Consider the following 17,275-nt stretch of genomic DNA (forward strand, 5'->3'; position numbering starts at 1 on the left):
CCTTGTAGCCGGATTTAGATATTTAGTGTTTAACCAAACTTTAAACATCGTTTATTTTGTTCAGTTTTCACATTGAGATAAACTCCACTAAACTTTTACTTGTTGAGCACCATAACTCTGTGGGCTCGATGGGATACTTTTACTTGTTGAGCACCATCCTTCTGTGGGGCTTGATGGATATTTTTACTGTTGAGCACCATCACTCTGTGGGGCTTGATGGGATACTTTTACTTGTTGAGCACCATCACTCTGTGGGGGGCTTGATGGGATACTTTTACTTGTTGAGCACCATCACTCTGTGGGGCTTGATGGGATACTTTTACTTGTTGAGCACCATCACTCTGTGGGGCTTTCGTTGGTGTATGCGTGATCATCAATATCCATGATATTTACGGCGCGAGGTGTTCTTCGTCTTCATCTAGGTTTTCATAGATTTCCTCTGACGTCTTTAACACTCCCGTCTAGTGATATGTCAGTAGCAGCTCCCCTGCTCTGCTCAGGTTTCTGTGTGACAGTCTAATGTAAAGATATAATTTTTATCTGTCAAACCAATATGACACTAACCACCACAATGTGATTCCCAGCAGCCTTGGTTTCTGAACATCATGTTTGCTTCCCACAGTATAGATTCATTCTAAACATGCGATTCAAGCATACAACTGACAAATACATTTGCATAGAGCAAAAAAATGGGATCCTGTGAATTGGCACGTACATCACATATTATGGCTGAGTTTTTCCACCTGTTACGGCATGCACTCTGTGACCCGCCATTGAATGGCGTTTTCTTTTCTATCTATGCTGTCTCTGTGTGACATCAGTGACATCAGCGTGAAGAGATGTGTGTGGGAAAGGTTCCGTATGTCTCAATCTCTCTCAGAGGTTTTTCAGTGATGTCAGTCACACCATGAGAAACTCTGATGGTCCACTTGACAGCGCAAACAGATCTGGCAGCAGGCTACATAACACTAGACCGACCTGATCAGGAGAGATCACGTTGTGTTTCTGTTACAAAACGAGTCAGGACGGTGGAGCAGGCTACATAACACTAGACCGTACTGATCAGGAGAGATCACGTTGTGTTTCTGTTACAAAACGAGTCCGGACAGTGGATCAGGCTACATAACACTTGACCGTTCTGATCAGGAGAGATCACGTTGTGTTTCTGTCACAAAACGAGTCCGGACGGTGGATCAGGCTACATAACACAAAAGTTCACAGAGGCCTCACAAAGTTGTATTGCTCTGAGGGGTTACAGCAGGTCATAGGTGACACCACAGCACTCTGTGTGACCCCTGTATGAACTATGACCCCTGACCCCCTTGCTACAGGTTCAGGTGGAGGAGGTGTGTCTGCATGACCCCTGACCCCCTCATTATAGATGCAGGTGGATGGGAGGAGAAAGGTGGAGGAAATGTATATACATGACCTGTATAACCTTGATCCATGACCCCTGACCCCCTCATTATAGATGCAGGTGGATGGGAGGAGAAAGGTGGAGGAAATGTATATACATGACCTGTATAACCTTGATCCATGACCTCTGAGACCACAGGAGGTTGGTGGCACCTTAATTTGGGGAGGATGGGCTCCTGGTAATGGCTGTAGCGGAATAAGGGGAATGGTATCAAATACATCAAACACATGGTTTCCATGGTTTCCATGTGTTTGATGCCATTCCGTTGACTCCGTTCCAGCCATTACTATGAGCCGTCCTCCTCCACTGTCTGAGACCTAACCTCTAACCTCTGACCCCCATACAGGTGCAGGTGGATGAGGACAGGGTGGAGGAGGTGCGTCTGCGCTCGGTGGTGCCCACCAAGAAGATGCCCGTCACCGAGGGAGTTGTGGAGATTAAGTACAAGAACGGCTGGGCCCAGATCTGTGATGTGGGGTGGACCCCCAAAAACACACGGGTCATCTGTGGTATGCTGGGGTTCCCTCACGAGAAAAAGATCAACAAGAACTTCTACAAGTAAGTTAGAGTAGAGGGATTCACTCACACCAGTGGATATATTTTTAATATCTACGTAGTAGGCTTAAATTGAAGATATGGCAAATAGGAGTGACAATATCGTTTGCTATTAATCCTCAGTCATTTTCCAGACCCAGGTGGCTTGTCATTGTTGATAGACAACAACAAAAATGTTCACCTCTTTCACAACTCACTTTACGGAGTTCAAAATTACAATTCTTGTCTTTCGTAATTTAGTCCGATATACTTGGATGTGTAGTGTCAGCGTTTGTTTCTGGCATGTCACCCCTAAGTTTGTTTATCTTGTCAATTAAAAAAAAAAATTTAAGTAGTTGGCAATATCAGTTGGTTTTGTAATGAACGAGTCATCTGATTCAATGAATGATGGAGCTGATTTTGACTTATTTCTCAGAATTTCATTGAAGGTGCTGCAAATCTTTTTACTATAATTCTTTATGTCATTTATCTTTGTTTCATAGTGTAGTTTCTTCTTCTTTTTATTCAGTTTAGTCACATGATTCCTCAATTTGCAGTACGTTTCCCAATCGGTTGTGCAGCCAGACTTATTTGCCATTCCTTTTGCCTCATCCCACTCAACCATACAATTTTTGGGGATTTAACAGTTTTTACAGTCATTTTCTTAATGGGTGCATGCTTATTAGTAACTGGGATAAACAATTTCATAAATGTGTCAAGTGCAACTTCTGTTTGCTCCTCATTACACACCACAGACCAACAAATATTATTTACATCAACAACATAGGAATTACTACAAAAGTTATTGTATGACCTCTAATACACTATATTAGGCCCAGCCTTTGGAACTTTGGTTTTCCTAGATATGGCTACTATATTCTGATCACTATATTCTGTTTTTTCATATTGTTTATAACTAATTTTGTACATAAAGTTGCTGCTACCGTCTCTTATGACCGAAAAGAGCTTCTGGACATCAGAACTGCGATTACTCACCTTGAACTGGACGAAGGTTTTTTTTCTTTAATGAGTCCGAAGCGAAGGATATACTGCTTTGTTAAGACAAGTCCCAAATCTCCATCATCTGCATGAAGAAAGGATGGAAGAACAGGGGGAGGAGAGCGGGGCGCCTTGTAAGAATTCGCCAACGAGTAGGTAAACCACCACTACCCTCCGTATTATTGGCCAACGTGCCAATCATAGGAAAACAAACTGGACGATCTACGATTAAGACATCCTACCAACGGGACATTAAAAACTGTAATCTTATGTTTCACCGAGACGTGGCTGAACGACGACACTGATAATATAGAGCTGGCTCCATTTGGCAAATCTGACCATAATTCTATCCTCCTGATTCCTGCTTACAAGCAAAAACTAAAGCAGGAAGTACCAGTGACTCGCTCAATACGGAAGTGGTTGGTGACGTGGAAGCTAAGCTACAGGATTGTTTTGCTAGCACAGACTGGAATATGTTCCGGGATTCATCAAATGGCATTGAGGAGTACACCACATCAGTCATCGGCTTCATCAATAAGTGCATTGACGACGTCGTCCCCACAGTGACCGTACGTGCATTTCCAAACCAGAAGCCATGGATTACAGGCAACATCCGTACTGAGCTAAAGGGTAGAGCTGCCGCTTTCAAGGTGCGGGACACTAATCCGGACGCTTATAAGAAATCTCGCTATGCCCTCAGACAAACCATCAAACAGGCAAAGGGTCAGTACAGGACTAAGATTGAATCCTACGACACCGGCTCTGACGCTCGTCGGACGTGGCAGGGCTTGTAAACTATTATGGACTACAAAGGGAAACCCAGACCCTTGTAAATTATGATTGGCTGAATACTCTCTAGACTATAATGTTTTTATTATACTGGATATATATTTTAAGTCTTTGTGTGTTTTTTGGATAGAGAGAAATAGAGAAATAAATTAGTGTGTTTTTTAATGTAATGTTGGTGTTTGTAGATGTCGTTTTGTATATATTTCATGTCAAATGTCTTTGTTGTATTACCTTTTTGTTAAAAGGGCATGTAGTTTTATAAAGTTGAATGTTTATATGTAGGCACTCTGTAAGACAGAGTAATGTATTTATCATGGTCAACCTTGTTTCCCCCTTAAATATTTGATAGCATCTTAGAATTTACTTTTATTTATATTTTACTTATATTAATTTAATTTACTTTTAGAGTTCTGAAAGGGCAGTGGTTCGCTTTTCAAACCTATGCTGGCAGCGGTACAGTGTACATGTGTTGCAGAGGCATTGGCTTAGACCACTAGACTCCTGCAGGCCACTTATTCACCATGGCTAAAAGACTGGAATATATTACTGTGTTGGAACTTTGAGATAAAAATCAGTTGAGCTGATAATATTAATAGGAGGCAACAGAAGAGGAATGTTAACAATGTGTGATCGTTAATTCACCGCAGCTGAATAACAGAATGTTATGGAACAGGGGGATCTGACCGACTTATAGAATATGAACGTTGTCGTGACTATTTTCAACATTGTCCTGTTTTTAAATTTCCTTAGTCACTCTGATGACTGATTGGGGGATTCTGGGCTCTTGCCAAAAACTCAGGGAATGTCAAGAAGGAGTTGTTGAAAAGAAAAGTTTGACATCACAGGAAGTTGCTGACGGGGAAGGACGGCTCATAATAATGGCTGGAATGGAATCAAATGGAATGGCATCTTGGAAACCATGGAAACCATGTGTTTGATGTATTTGATGCCGTTCCACCGATTCCACTCCTGTCATTAACACGAGCCCGTCCTCCCCGAATTAAGGTACCACCAACCACTTGTGTTTGACTTTTACTTGTTGTATTGCATTTACAAAAAAAAATATTAAGAAAGTAATGCAGATACAATTAACTTTAATTTTCTAATAGCCAACAATTAAATCCCAACATCATACAACATATTAATACATCACAAGCCATCCCACTCCTTCAGGCAAAGTTCAAACCTTAATACAAATGTTTATTTTTTTATTTTTTATTTTACCGTTATTTTACCAGGTAAGTTGATTGAGAACACATTCTCATTTGCAGCAACGACCTGGGTAATAGTTACAGGGGAGAGGAAGGGTGATGAATGAGCCAATTGTAAACTGGGGATTATTAGGTGACCATGATGGTATGATGGCCAATTTAGCCAGGACACCGGGGTTAACAACCCTACTCTTATGATAAGTACCATGGGATCTTTAATGACCTCAGAGAGTCAGGACACCCGTTTAACGTCCCATCCGAAAGACTGCACTCTACACAGGACGATGTCCCCAATCACTGTCCTGGGGCATTGGGATATTATTTTAGACCAGAGGAAAGAGTGCCTCCTACATTCCTTCCAAATCCACTTTCAGCAGCATCTGGTCTCCCATCCAGGGACCAACCAGGACCAACCCTGCTTAGCTCAGTCTTACGGAATCTGATGGTGTTACGGGATATGACGTATTGCGGAATATGACGGTGTTACGGAATATGACGGTGTTACGGAGTATGACGGTGTTTTACGGAGTATGACGGTGTTAAGGAGTATGACGGTGTTACGGAGTATGACGGTGTTACGGAGTATGACGGTGTTACGGAGTATGACGGTGTTACGGAGTATGACGGTGTTACGGAATGTGACGGTGTTACGGAATATGACGGTGTTACGGAATATGACGGTGTTACGGAGTATGACGGTGTTACGGAGTATGACGGTGTTACGGAGTATGACGGTGTTAAAAGGAGTATGACGGATGTTACGGAATATGACGGTGTTACGGAATATGACGGTGTTAGCGAGTATGACGGTGTTACGGAGTATGACGGTGTTTACGGAATGTGACGGTGTAACGGAGTATGACGGTGTTACGGAGTATGACGGTGTTACGGAGTATGACGGTGTTAAGGAGTATGACGATGACGGAGTATGACGGTGTTACGGAGTATGACGGTGTTAAGGAGTATGACGGTGTACGGAATATGACGGTGTTACGGAGTATGACGGTGTTAGCGGAGTTATGACGGTGTTACGGAGTATGACGGTGTTAAGGAGTATGACGATGTTACGGAATATGACGGTGTTACGGAATATGACGGTGTTAAGGAGTATGCCGGCGTTACGGAATATGACGGTGTTACGGAGTATGACGATGTTACGGAGTATGACGGTGTTACGGAGTATGACGGTGTTACGGAATATGACGGTGTTAAGGAGTATGACGATGTTACGGAATATGACGGTGTTACGGAATATGACGGTGTTACGGAATATGACGGTGTTACGGAGTATGACGGTGTTACGGAGTATGACGGTGTTACGGAATATGACAGTTTTACAGACAGAGATCGGCATTCTGGGCCGTCTCCATTAATAAGGTCTTCTCCCATCCCGTGTCATCCCGTATGAAGGCACTCTGCTCTCTCTGACTGACTGAAGGGTGATGCAGGGTTCAGGAAGGGGAAATGGGTCGATGATTAGGCCCAAGTCCAGAACACAGAGAGAACCCTTTGGGAGCAGACACTGACTGACTGCAACTGGGGACTAGCCAAGTGAGCCAAGCAACAAGCATCAACATGCTAGGGAATGCTGTAATACCGTAGCTATCAGTCTGCTGAATACTGTAGCTATCAGTCTGCTGTAATACTGTAGCTATCAGTCTGCTGTAATACCGTAGCTATCAGTTGCTGTAATCCTGTAGCTATCAGTCTGCTGTACATACTGTAGCTATCAGTCTGCTGTAATACTGTAGCTATCAGTCTGCTGTAATACTGTAGCTATCAGTCTGCTGTAATACTGTAGCTATCAGTCTGCTGTAATACTGTAGCTATCAGTCTGCTGTATCTGTAGCTATCAGTCTGCTGTAATACTGTAGCTATCAGTCTGCTGTAATCCTGTAGCTATCAGTCTGCTGTATAATCCTGTAAGCTATCAATCTGCTGTAATACTGTAGCTATCAGTCTACTGTAATCCTGTAGCTATCAGTCTGGCTGTAATACCGTAGCTATCAGTCTGCTGTAATCCTGTAGCTATCAGTCTGCTGTAATCCTGTAGCTATCAGTCTGCTGTAATCCTGTAGCTTCAGTCTGCTGTAATACTGTAGCTATCAGTCTGCTGTAATCCTGTAGCTATCAGTCTGCTGTAATACCGTAGTATCAGTCTGCTGTAATCCTGTAGCTATCAGTCTGCTGTAATACTGTAGCTATCAGTCTGCTGTAACGTAGCTATCAGTCTGCTGTAATCCTGTAGCTATCAGTCTGCTGTAATCCTGTAGCTATCAGTCTGCTGTAATACCGTAGCTATCAGTCTGCTGTAATACTGTAGCTATCAGTCTGCTGTAATCCTGTAGCTATCAGTCTGCTGTAATACCGTAGCTATCAGTCTGCTTGTAATCCGTGTAGCTATCAGTCTGCTGTAATACTGTAGCTATCAGTCTGCTGTAATACCGTAGCTATCAGTCTGCTGTAATCCTGTAGCTTATCAGTCTGCTGTAATCCTGTAGCTATCAGTCTGCTGTAATACCGTAGCTATCAGTCTGCTGTAATACTGTAGCTATCAGTCTGCTGTAATACCGTAGCTATCAGTCTGCTGTAATCCTGTAGCTATCGTCTGCTGTAATCCTGTAGCTATCAGTCTGCTGTATACCTAGCTATCAGTCTGCTGTAATACTGTAGCTATCAGTCTGCTGTTAACCGTAATATCAGTCTGCTGTAATACCGTGCTATCAGTCTGCTGTAATACTGTAGCTATCAGTCTGCTGTAATCCTGTAGCTATCAGTCTGCTGTAATACCGTAGCTATCAGTCTGCTGTATCCTGTAGCTATCAGTCTGCTGTAATACTGTAGCTATCAGTCTGCTGTAATACGCGTAACTATCAGTCTGCTGTAATACCGTAGCTATCAGTCTGCTGAATACTGTAGCTATCAGTCTGCTGTAATCCTGTAGCTATCAGTCTGCTGTAATCCTGTAGCTATCAGTCTGCTGTAATCCTGTAGCTATCAGTCTGCTGTAATCCTGTAGCTATCAGTCTCTGTAATCTGTAAGCTCAGTCGTTATGCTGTAGCTATCAGTCTGCTGTAATCCTGTAGCTATCAGTCTGCTGTAATCCGTAGCTATCAGTCTGCTGTAATCCTGTAGCTATCAGTCTGCTGTACTCAGGATGAACTGACAGTCTTGGTTTATAATAAGGAGGTCAGGGCCCATATTCATAAGCTTATCAGAGTAGGAGAGTAGGATCTTATCAGATCTAGGATCAGTTTAGCCTTTCAGATCAGAATAAGTAATATTACATGAACACCGGGGGGGGGGGGGACCTGATCCTAGATCAGTGCTCCTTTCTGAGAAGCTTTATGAATACAGCCCAGGTTAAGTTGGTCAGGCTCAGTAACTTGATGCTAATCTTTCCTGTCAGTGTCTTGGCTCCTCTCAATATTCACATTCTTCTGAAGAATGTGTTATCGGGGAACACGGTGTCTACCTTCCTCACAGCTCAACACCATATTTCCATTAGAATATAATCTGCTGTAAAAATTGGTCTGTTCCGTTGGAATGAGATATTATGTGTCAGGAAGTAAGGTTTTTTTTTACAATTCTGTGTGCTGAATGTTTTGATCACACCGCCACCGCTGTAGCAGCCAGGTGGCTTTATGAGCAGGGCTCTGAATTGACCAGGAAAAACTCTGATACTCTGATAGGGCCCTGAGTTTTTCCTGGTAAGGTCTCTTGATTCATTTTTCTCAAGACAGGTAGGGTAATGTCTGAATCCTCCTGGAGTACCACAGCAGCAACAGTTTTTTTATGATGAGGACCTTGCCTGAGTTGTCCCTGGGCAGGTCACTTAATGTTGAGATTTGTGAGACTTTTGGGCAAAAACAGGATATATGCTTTTCTTTACAGAGCGTTCAAGGAGCAGAGTAACCCAGTAGCCCAGTACCCAGTAGTCCAGTAGTCCAGTAACCCAGTAGCCCAGTAACCAGTAGTCCAGTAGTCCAGTAACCCAGTAGCCCAGTAGCCCAGTAGCCAGTACCCAGTAGTCCAGTAACCCAGAGTCCAGTAACCCAGTAGTCCAGTAACCCAGTAGCCCAGTAGCCAGTAGCCTAGTAACCCAGTAGCCCAGTAACCCAGTAACCCAGTAGTCCAGTAACCCAGTAACCCAGTAGTCCAGTGGTCCAGTAACCCAGTAACCCAGTAGTCCAGTGGTCCAGTGGTCCAGTAGTCCAGTAACCCAGTAGTCGAATAGTCAAATAGTCCAGTAGTCCAGTAACCCAGTAGTCCAGTATCCAGTAGTCCAGTAGCCAGTAGTCCAGTATCCCAGTAGTCCAGTAACCAGTAGTCCAGTAGTCCAGTGGTCCAGTGGTCCAGTGGTCCAGTAGCCCAGTAGCCCAGTGTCCAGTAGCCCAGTGGTCCAGTGGTCCAGTGGTCCAGTAGCCCAGTAGCCCAGTAGCCCAGTATCCCAGTAGTCCAGTAGCCCAGTAGCCCAGTAGCCCAGTAGCCCAGTAGTCCAGTAGCCCAGTAGTCCAGTAGCCCAGTAGCCCAGTAGTCCAGTAGTCATAGTCAGTAGCCCAGTAGCCCAGTAGTCCAGTGGTCCAGTAGCCCAGTAGCCCAGTAGTCCAGTAGTCCAGTAGCCCAGTATCCAGTAGTCCAGTAGTCCAGTAGTCCAGTAGCCCAGTAGCCCAGTGGCCCAGTGGTCCAGTGGTCCAGTAGTCCAGTAGTCCAGTAACCCAGTAGTCCAGTAGTCCAGTAGTCCAGTAGTCCAGTAACCCAGTAGTCAAATAGTCAAATAGTCCAGTAGTCCAGTAACCCAGTATCCAGTAGTCCAGTAGCCCAGTAGTCCAGTAACCCAGTAGTCCAGTAGCCCAGTAGCCCAGTGCCAGTAGTCCAGTAACCCAGTAGTCCAGTAGCCAGTAGCCCAGTAGCCAGTAGTCCAAGTACCAGTACCCGAGTCAGTAGTCCAGTAGTCCGGTAGCCCAATAGCCCAGTAGCCCAATAGCCCAAAAGCCCGGTAGCCAGGTAGCCGGTAGCCAGGTAGCAGGTAGCCCAGTAGCCCAAAAGCAAGGTAGCTCAGTAGCCCAGTAACCCAATAGCCCAGGTAGCCCAGTAGCCCAGTAGCTGAGTACCTCAGGGAGAATAGAGCTTTCCATAGGGAGAATAGGGCTTTCCCATAGGAGTAGAGGGCTTTCCCTTAGGGAGAATAGGGCTTTCCTGTAGGGAGAATAGGGCTTTCCTGTAGGGAGAATAGGCTTTCCCGTAGGGAGAATGGGCTTTCCGTAGGGAGAATGGAGCTTTCCAATAGGGAGTAGAGGGCTTTCCCATAGGGAGAATAGGGCTTTCCATAGGGAGAAGAGGGCTTTCCCATAGGGAGAAGAGGGCTTTCCCATAGGGAGAATAGGGCTTTCTCGTAGGGAGAATAGGGCTTTCACATAGGGAGAAGAGGGCTTTCCCATAGGGAGAATAGGGCTTTCTCGTAGGGAGAATAGGGCTTTCCATAGGGAGAAGTGGCTTTCCGTATGGAAAATATGGCTTTCCATGGAGAATAGGGCTTTCCATAGGAGAATAGGGCTTTCCCATAGGGAGAATAGGGCTTTCTCGTAGGGAGAATAGGGCTTTCCCATAGGGAGAAGTGGGCTTTCCCGTATGGAAAATATGGCTTTCCCATAGGGAGAATAGGGCTTTCCCATAGGGAGAAGAGGGTGCCATTTGAGACGTATCCTCTAACTGTCTGGCTGCTTGTCTCGTTTCCTGTTTTCGTCCTGTCTGCTTCCTGTCTGTACTGACCCTCCAGGTCTATTCCGTCTGATAGAAGATTCTCTGCCATGTTTTGGAGGGGTTTTTCATGGAGAGGTATTTAGGACAGGGGTAAAAAAAGTACAGGCTTTTCCAAATATAACGGCAGCATATATTTTAAACAATGTTTCTGGAGTGTACAGTGTGTGTATTGTGTAACCAACTAAAGGACCCTTTTCTTCTGCAGTGGTTTCATAACAATACATTTGAGAAATCTATCATATTTTACTGGCTGGCCTGTCTAGGGGAACGAGTCCAAAGTCATTAAATAATGTAATATAATTTTACACCGTTTCTGGTTGATTTTTCTCATACCGGTACCTCAGATTTTGAGGACAGACTGGGGGGCCAGTACATAGTTGGGTTACTGGTAGTTGCCTGGTAACAGACTGGGGGGGCAGTACATAGTTATTGGTTTACTGGGTATGTTGCCTGGTAACAGCTGGGGGGCCAGTACATAGTTGGGGTTACTGGGTATGTTGCCTGGTAACAGACTGGGGGGCCAGTACATAGTTAGGTTACTGGTATGTTGCCTGGTAACAGACTGGGGGGCCAGTACATAGTTGGGTTACTGGTATGTTGCCTGGTAACAGACTGGTGGGCCATTCTAGTGTGTCTGTGCTTATTTTAGTCCTGCATGACATTCCATTTAATCTACACTACATGATCAAAAGTATATGGACACCTGCTTGTCGAACATCTCATTCCAAAATCATGGGCATTAATATGGAGTTGCCCCCCCCCCCTTCTTTTGCTGCTATAACAGCCTCCACTCTTCTGGGAAGGCTTTCCACTAGATGTTGGAACATTGCTGCGGGGACTTGCTTCCATTCAGCCACAAGAGTATTAGTGAGGTCGGGCACTGATGTTGGGCGATTAGGCCTGGCTCACAGTCGGCGTTCCAATTCATCCCAAAGGTGTTCGATGAGGTTGAGGTCAGGGCTCTGTGCAGGCTGGTCAAGTTCTTCCACACCAATCTCAACTAACTATTTCTGTATGGACCTTGCTTTGTGCACCGGACATTGTCACACTGAAACAGGAAAGGGCCTTCCCCAAACTGTTGCCATAAAGTTGGAAGCGCAGAATCGTCTAGAATGTCATTGTATGCTGTAGCGTTAAGATTTCACTTCACTGGAACTAACGGGCCCGAACCATGAAAAACAGCCCCAGACCATTATTCCTCCTCCACCAAACTTTAAAGTTTGGCACTATGCATTGGGGCAGGTATCGTTCTCCTGGAATCCGTCAAACCCAGATTAGTCTGTCGGACTACCAGATGGTGAAGCGTGATTTATCCCTCCAAAGAACGCGTTTCCTCTGCTCCAGAGTCCAGTAGCGGTGAGCTTTACACCACCCCAGCCAACGCTTGGCATTGTGCATGGTGATCTTAGGCTTGTGTATGGCTGCTCAGCCATGAAAACCCATTTCACGATGCTCCCGACAAACAGCTTCCAGAGGCAGTTTGGAACTCGGTAGTAAGTGTGGTCTACCACTTTGCGGCTGATGCCGTGTTTGCCCCTAGACGTTTCCATAACAGCACTTACAGTTGACCGGACAACTCTAGCAGGGCAGAAATGTTACGAACTGACTTGTTGGAAAGGTGGTGTCCTATGACGGTGCCACGTTGAAAGTCACTGAGCTCTTCAGTAAGGCCATTCTACCCCAACGTTTGTCTAGATCGCATGGCTGTGTGCTGGATTTTATACACCTGTCAGCAACGTGTGTGGCTGAAATAGCCAAATCCACTAATTTGAAGGGGTGTCCACATGCTTCTCTATACAATAGTGTACATATTAATACTTGAAATATCTCTGCCATCGAAAGAATAATGTAATATAGTATAACTTAATAGTATAGTGATGTACTTAACAGAACTGTACTCTCCTGTTACCTGTGTCATTACCCAGGAAGCACACCTTACTGCTCTCCTCTTAACCCTACCACAGCTAGGCCACACTGTCTGGGATCAGGGCTGTTATATGTATTATCGTGTGTGTGTGTGTTGTGTGTGTGTGTTGTGTGTGTGTGTCTGTCTGCCTCACCAGTGTCTCTGTGTCATGTCGTGTTGCTGTTTGCCGTTGCAGAGCCCGTCTGAGAAAGAGAGCAGCTGAGAGAAAAGCCAGAGCCAAGGTTAATGTTTCTGCTGGTGCCAGGTATATCAGGAAACAACCCACTCGTCCCCCCCAGAGACTGGGTTTCTGGTCCAAGTGGCCTCCTATTCCCTATGTAGTGCACTGTGATCTAAAGTAGTGCACTATGTAGGGAATAGGGTTCCATTTGAAACTCAAGCCTGGGTTTCTGACAGTGGGTTGCCTGTAGTGGTCGTTGCTTTAGTACTTTTATAGAATATTAGTTTAGATGCTGTTTCTACCCAGCTGGCTTTAATTCACTTTGTTTACTCATTCTAGCACAAATATGTTGTTGTGTTCATCTAACTGCAACAACAACAAAAAACCTTCCTAGTCACAGAAACGCAACTCAACAAAATATGCCTGCAGATTGATCGGAAATGTTAAACCACGACATTTTGTTTAAAGATAAAAAGGATTCTAAGGAAGCACAGGAGGCTCGTAGTAACATCCGGAGCGGACTAAATGGAATGGTATCAAACGTATAGAAAACATGTGTTGATGTGTTCAATACCATTCCATTGAGTCCGTTGCTGCCATTACCATGAGCCCGTACTCCCCCATCTAAGGTGCCACCGGCCGCCTGTGTCAGGAAGTCCTTCTGAAAATAACATTTCATGTGACTGATGTCAATCTGCCCTCTGATGTTTAAGTCTGCGTCTCTAGTTCAACAACTTTTGACATTTCCTATAAGGCTTTTAGGAGTGGAACATAACCTATCAATCACTCTGTAGTCGTATAACGCGTTGCATTGCTCAGTTATCGTCTGCTGAATGGTGTGCTAAAACACATACTAATACACATACTACTAATACACATAACACTAATAGACATAATACTAAAACACATAATACTAAAACACATAATACTAAAACACATACTACTAATACACATAATACTAATAGACATAATACTAAAACACATAATACTAAAACACATACTAATACACATAATACTAATAGACATAATACTAAAACACATAATACTAAAACACATACTAATACACATAATACTAAAACACATAATACTAATACACATAATACTAATACACATAATACTAATACACATAATACTAAAACACATAATGTAACATGTGTTTCTAACTTGGTTAACATTTTCTCCCATTGCATTTACAATCATCATCACCACACAGCTCATCATCATCATCATCATCATCATCATCACCTAACCAATGTTTACTTTGCAGGCTGCACCCTAAAGCTATTGCTAAACCATTCACCTCTGGGTTAAAGAAAAGGTAAACTGACTGGGGAAATAAATACATTTCCCCTTAATGATCTCCTGTATGAAATGGTTTCCGTCGTGTATCTGTTGATTATTTTCCAGACTCATCTGGGCATTGTGACCAGGGTGCATCTCAAATTAAACACTATTCCCTATACAGTACACTACTGTTGACAAGGAATAGGGTATAATTTGGGTTGCTGGAAACTGCTCTATACTGTACTGTAGGGCCCAGTTCAGTTCAACTCTACCTGCTCTATACTGTACTGTAGGGCCCAGTTCAGTTCAACTCTACCTGCTCTGTACTGTACTGTACTGTAGGGCCCAGTTCAGTTCAACTCTACCTGCTCTGTACTGTACTGTAGGGCCCAGTTCAGTTCAACTCTACCTGCTCTGTACTGTACTGTAGGGCCCAGTTCAGTTCAACTCTACCTGCTCTATACTGTACTGTAGGCCCAGTTCAGTTCAACTCTACCTGCTCTGTACTGTACGTAGGGCCAGTTCAGTTCAACTCTACTGCTCTTGTACTGTATTAGGGCCCAGTTCAGTTTCAACTCTACCTGCTCTGTACTGTACTGTAGGGCCCAGTTCAGTTCAACTCTACTGCTCTATACTGTACTGTAGGGCCCAGTTCAGTTCAACTCTACCTGCTCTGTACTGTACTGTAGGGCCAGTTCAGTTCAACTCTACCTGCTCTGTACTGTACTGGGGCGTTCAGTTTTCAACTCTACCTGCTCTATACTGTACTGTAGGGCCAGTTCAGTTCAACTCTACCTGCTCTATACTGTACTGTAGGGCCAGTTTCAGTTTTCAACTCTACCTGCTCTTACTGTACTGTAGGGCCCAGTTCAGTTCAACTTTACCTGCTCTGTACTGTAGGGCCCAGTTCAGTTCAACTCTACCTGCTCTATTACTGTACTGTAGGGCCCAGTTCAGTTCAACTCTACCTGCTCTATCTGTACTGTAGGGCCAGTTCAGTTCAACTCTACCTGCTCTATACTGTACTGTAGGCCCAGTTCAGTTCAACTCTACCTGCTCTATACTGGTACTGTAGGGCCAGTTCAGTTCAACTCTACCTGCTCTATAACTGTACTGTAGGCCCCAGTTCAGTTCAACTCTACCTGCTTTCTTACTGTACTGTAGGGCCCAGTTCAGTTCAACTCTACCTGCTCTTACTGTAGGGCCCAGTTCATGTTCAACTCTACCTGCTCTATACTGTAACTGTAGGGCCCAGTTCAGTTCAACTCTACCTGCTCTATACTGTACTGTAGGGCCCAGTTCAGTTCAACTGTACCTGCTCTATACTGTACTGTAGGGCCCAGTTCAGTTCAACTCTACCTGCTCTGTACTGTACTGTAGGGCCCAGTTCAGTTCAACTCTACCTGCTCTATACTGTACTGTAGGGCCCAGTTCAGTTCAACTCTACCTGCTCCAAACTTTATTTACTCAGCAGAAAGCAACGTTACCTTGTGTTCAAATGAAGTACAGCTCTGGCTGTGGTCAAGTGAAACAGCAGGATAGTTTTTCGGGTTTTGGATTCATACAGGCTACTATAGATATGAGTATGTTTCAGAACGATCAGGTTTAAGAGATGTGAAATGCTTTATTTAAACTTTATTTATACTGGTATGTCAATTATAGAACAACTTGTTATTTTATGATGACCTGTCCATGTGTGGATGAAAACAGGTAGTTTGGATCTTGGCTGTACCGAACACAAACAATAAGATGAGTCTCGTAACGAAGCCAAAACGTTACATCACTTTGTAGAAGTGGTTTTCTGGGAAAGTTCGGTTTTTGTCATCCAACAAATACAGCTGAATCTTTTCTTTGTTGACAAAGCTACTTAAAAATGATTCATGACTTTCTAGATTTTTAAGTTTATTTAAAAAAAATGGATAAATGATCAACATATATTTTCGTTATTGTGCAATTGGCTGACGGTCAAACAGACTCTGCGTCTGGTGCAACAATCAAATGAAGACCTGAAAAGTTTAGTATCAGCAACAAAACATTGAGAATGATATGACCAATAATGCACACCAGGGTTCGGGGTCAATTCCATTTTAATTCCAGTCAATTCAGGAAGTACAAAAGAATTCCAATTCTCTGTAATACCTTTGAATGAGGAACATTTGGAATTGGAATTTGGTTTAATTTCTGATTTGACTGGTATTGAAATGGAAATGGATCCCAACCCCCTTGATGCACACAAATTACAGTCAGTCTTTTCTGTATCATGCCTCCTCCTCCTCTTCCTCCTCCTTCTCCTCCTCCCCCCTCCCCCCCCCCCACTGTATCCTGTCTGTAGAACACAGTGAGTTAACTGCCTCCTGGTTTGTAGAACAGTGAGTTAACTGTCTCCTGTCTGTAGAACACAGTGAGTTACCTGTCTCCTGTCTGTAGAACACAGTGGTTAACTGTCTCCTGTCTGTAGAACACAGTGAGTTACCTGTCTCCTGTCTGTAGAACACAGTGAGTTAACTGTCTCCTGTCTGTAGAACACAGTGAGTTAACTGTCTCCTGTTTGTAGAACACAGTGATTTAACTGTATCCTGTCTGTAGAACACAGTGAGTTAACTGTATCCTGTCTGTAGAACACAGTGAGTTAACTGTCTCCTGTCTGTAGAACACAGTGAGTTAACTGTATCCTGTCTGTAGAACACAGTGAGTTAACTGTATCCTGTCTGTAGAACACAGTGAGTTAACTGTATCCTGTCTGTAGAACACAGTGAGTTAACTGTATCCTGTCTGTAGAACACAGTGAGTTAACTGTATCCTGTCTGTGAACACAGTGAGTTAACTGTCTCCTGTCTGTAGAACACAGTGAGTTAACTGTATCCTGTCTGTAGAACACAGTGAGTTAACTGTATCCTGTCTGTAGAACACAGTGAGTTAACTGTCTTCTGTCTGTAGAACACAGTGAGTTAACTGTCTCCTGTTTGTAGAACACAGTGATTTAACTGTCTCCTGTCTGTAGAACACAGTGAGTTAACTGTCTTCTGTCTGTAGAACACAGTGAGTTAACTCTGTACTCTCCTCTCCTCTCCTCTCCTCTCCTCTCCTCTCCTCTCCTCTCCTCTCTCTCCTCTCCTCTCTCTCTCCCTCTCCTCTTCACTCCTCTTCACTCCTCTCCTCTCCTCCCTGTATCTTTGTAAGTTAACTGTGT

At 44.0% G+C, this 17,275-nt stretch overlaps 1 protein-coding gene across 1 annotated transcript in view; it reads left to right on the forward strand.

Moving 5' to 3' along the window:
* Nucleotides 1-17,275, forward strand: part of LOC112073100 (lysyl oxidase homolog 3B) — a 61,023-nt gene that overhangs the window by 17,072 nt on the left and 26,676 nt on the right. Inside the window, 3 exon segments of the mRNA XM_070440036.1 lie at nucleotides 1,764-1,975; nucleotides 12,817-12,885; nucleotides 14,069-14,119. Coding sequence (XP_070296137.1) covers nucleotides 1,764-1,975; nucleotides 12,817-12,885; nucleotides 14,069-14,119 — 332 coding nt within the window.

The sequence above is a fragment of the Salvelinus sp. IW2-2015 genome, unplaced genomic scaffold, assembly GCF_002910315.2.
Source record: "Salvelinus sp. IW2-2015 unplaced genomic scaffold, ASM291031v2 Un_scaffold2145, whole genome shotgun sequence".
Lineage (NCBI taxonomy): Eukaryota > Metazoa > Chordata > Actinopteri > Salmoniformes > Salmonidae > Salvelinus > Salvelinus sp. IW2-2015.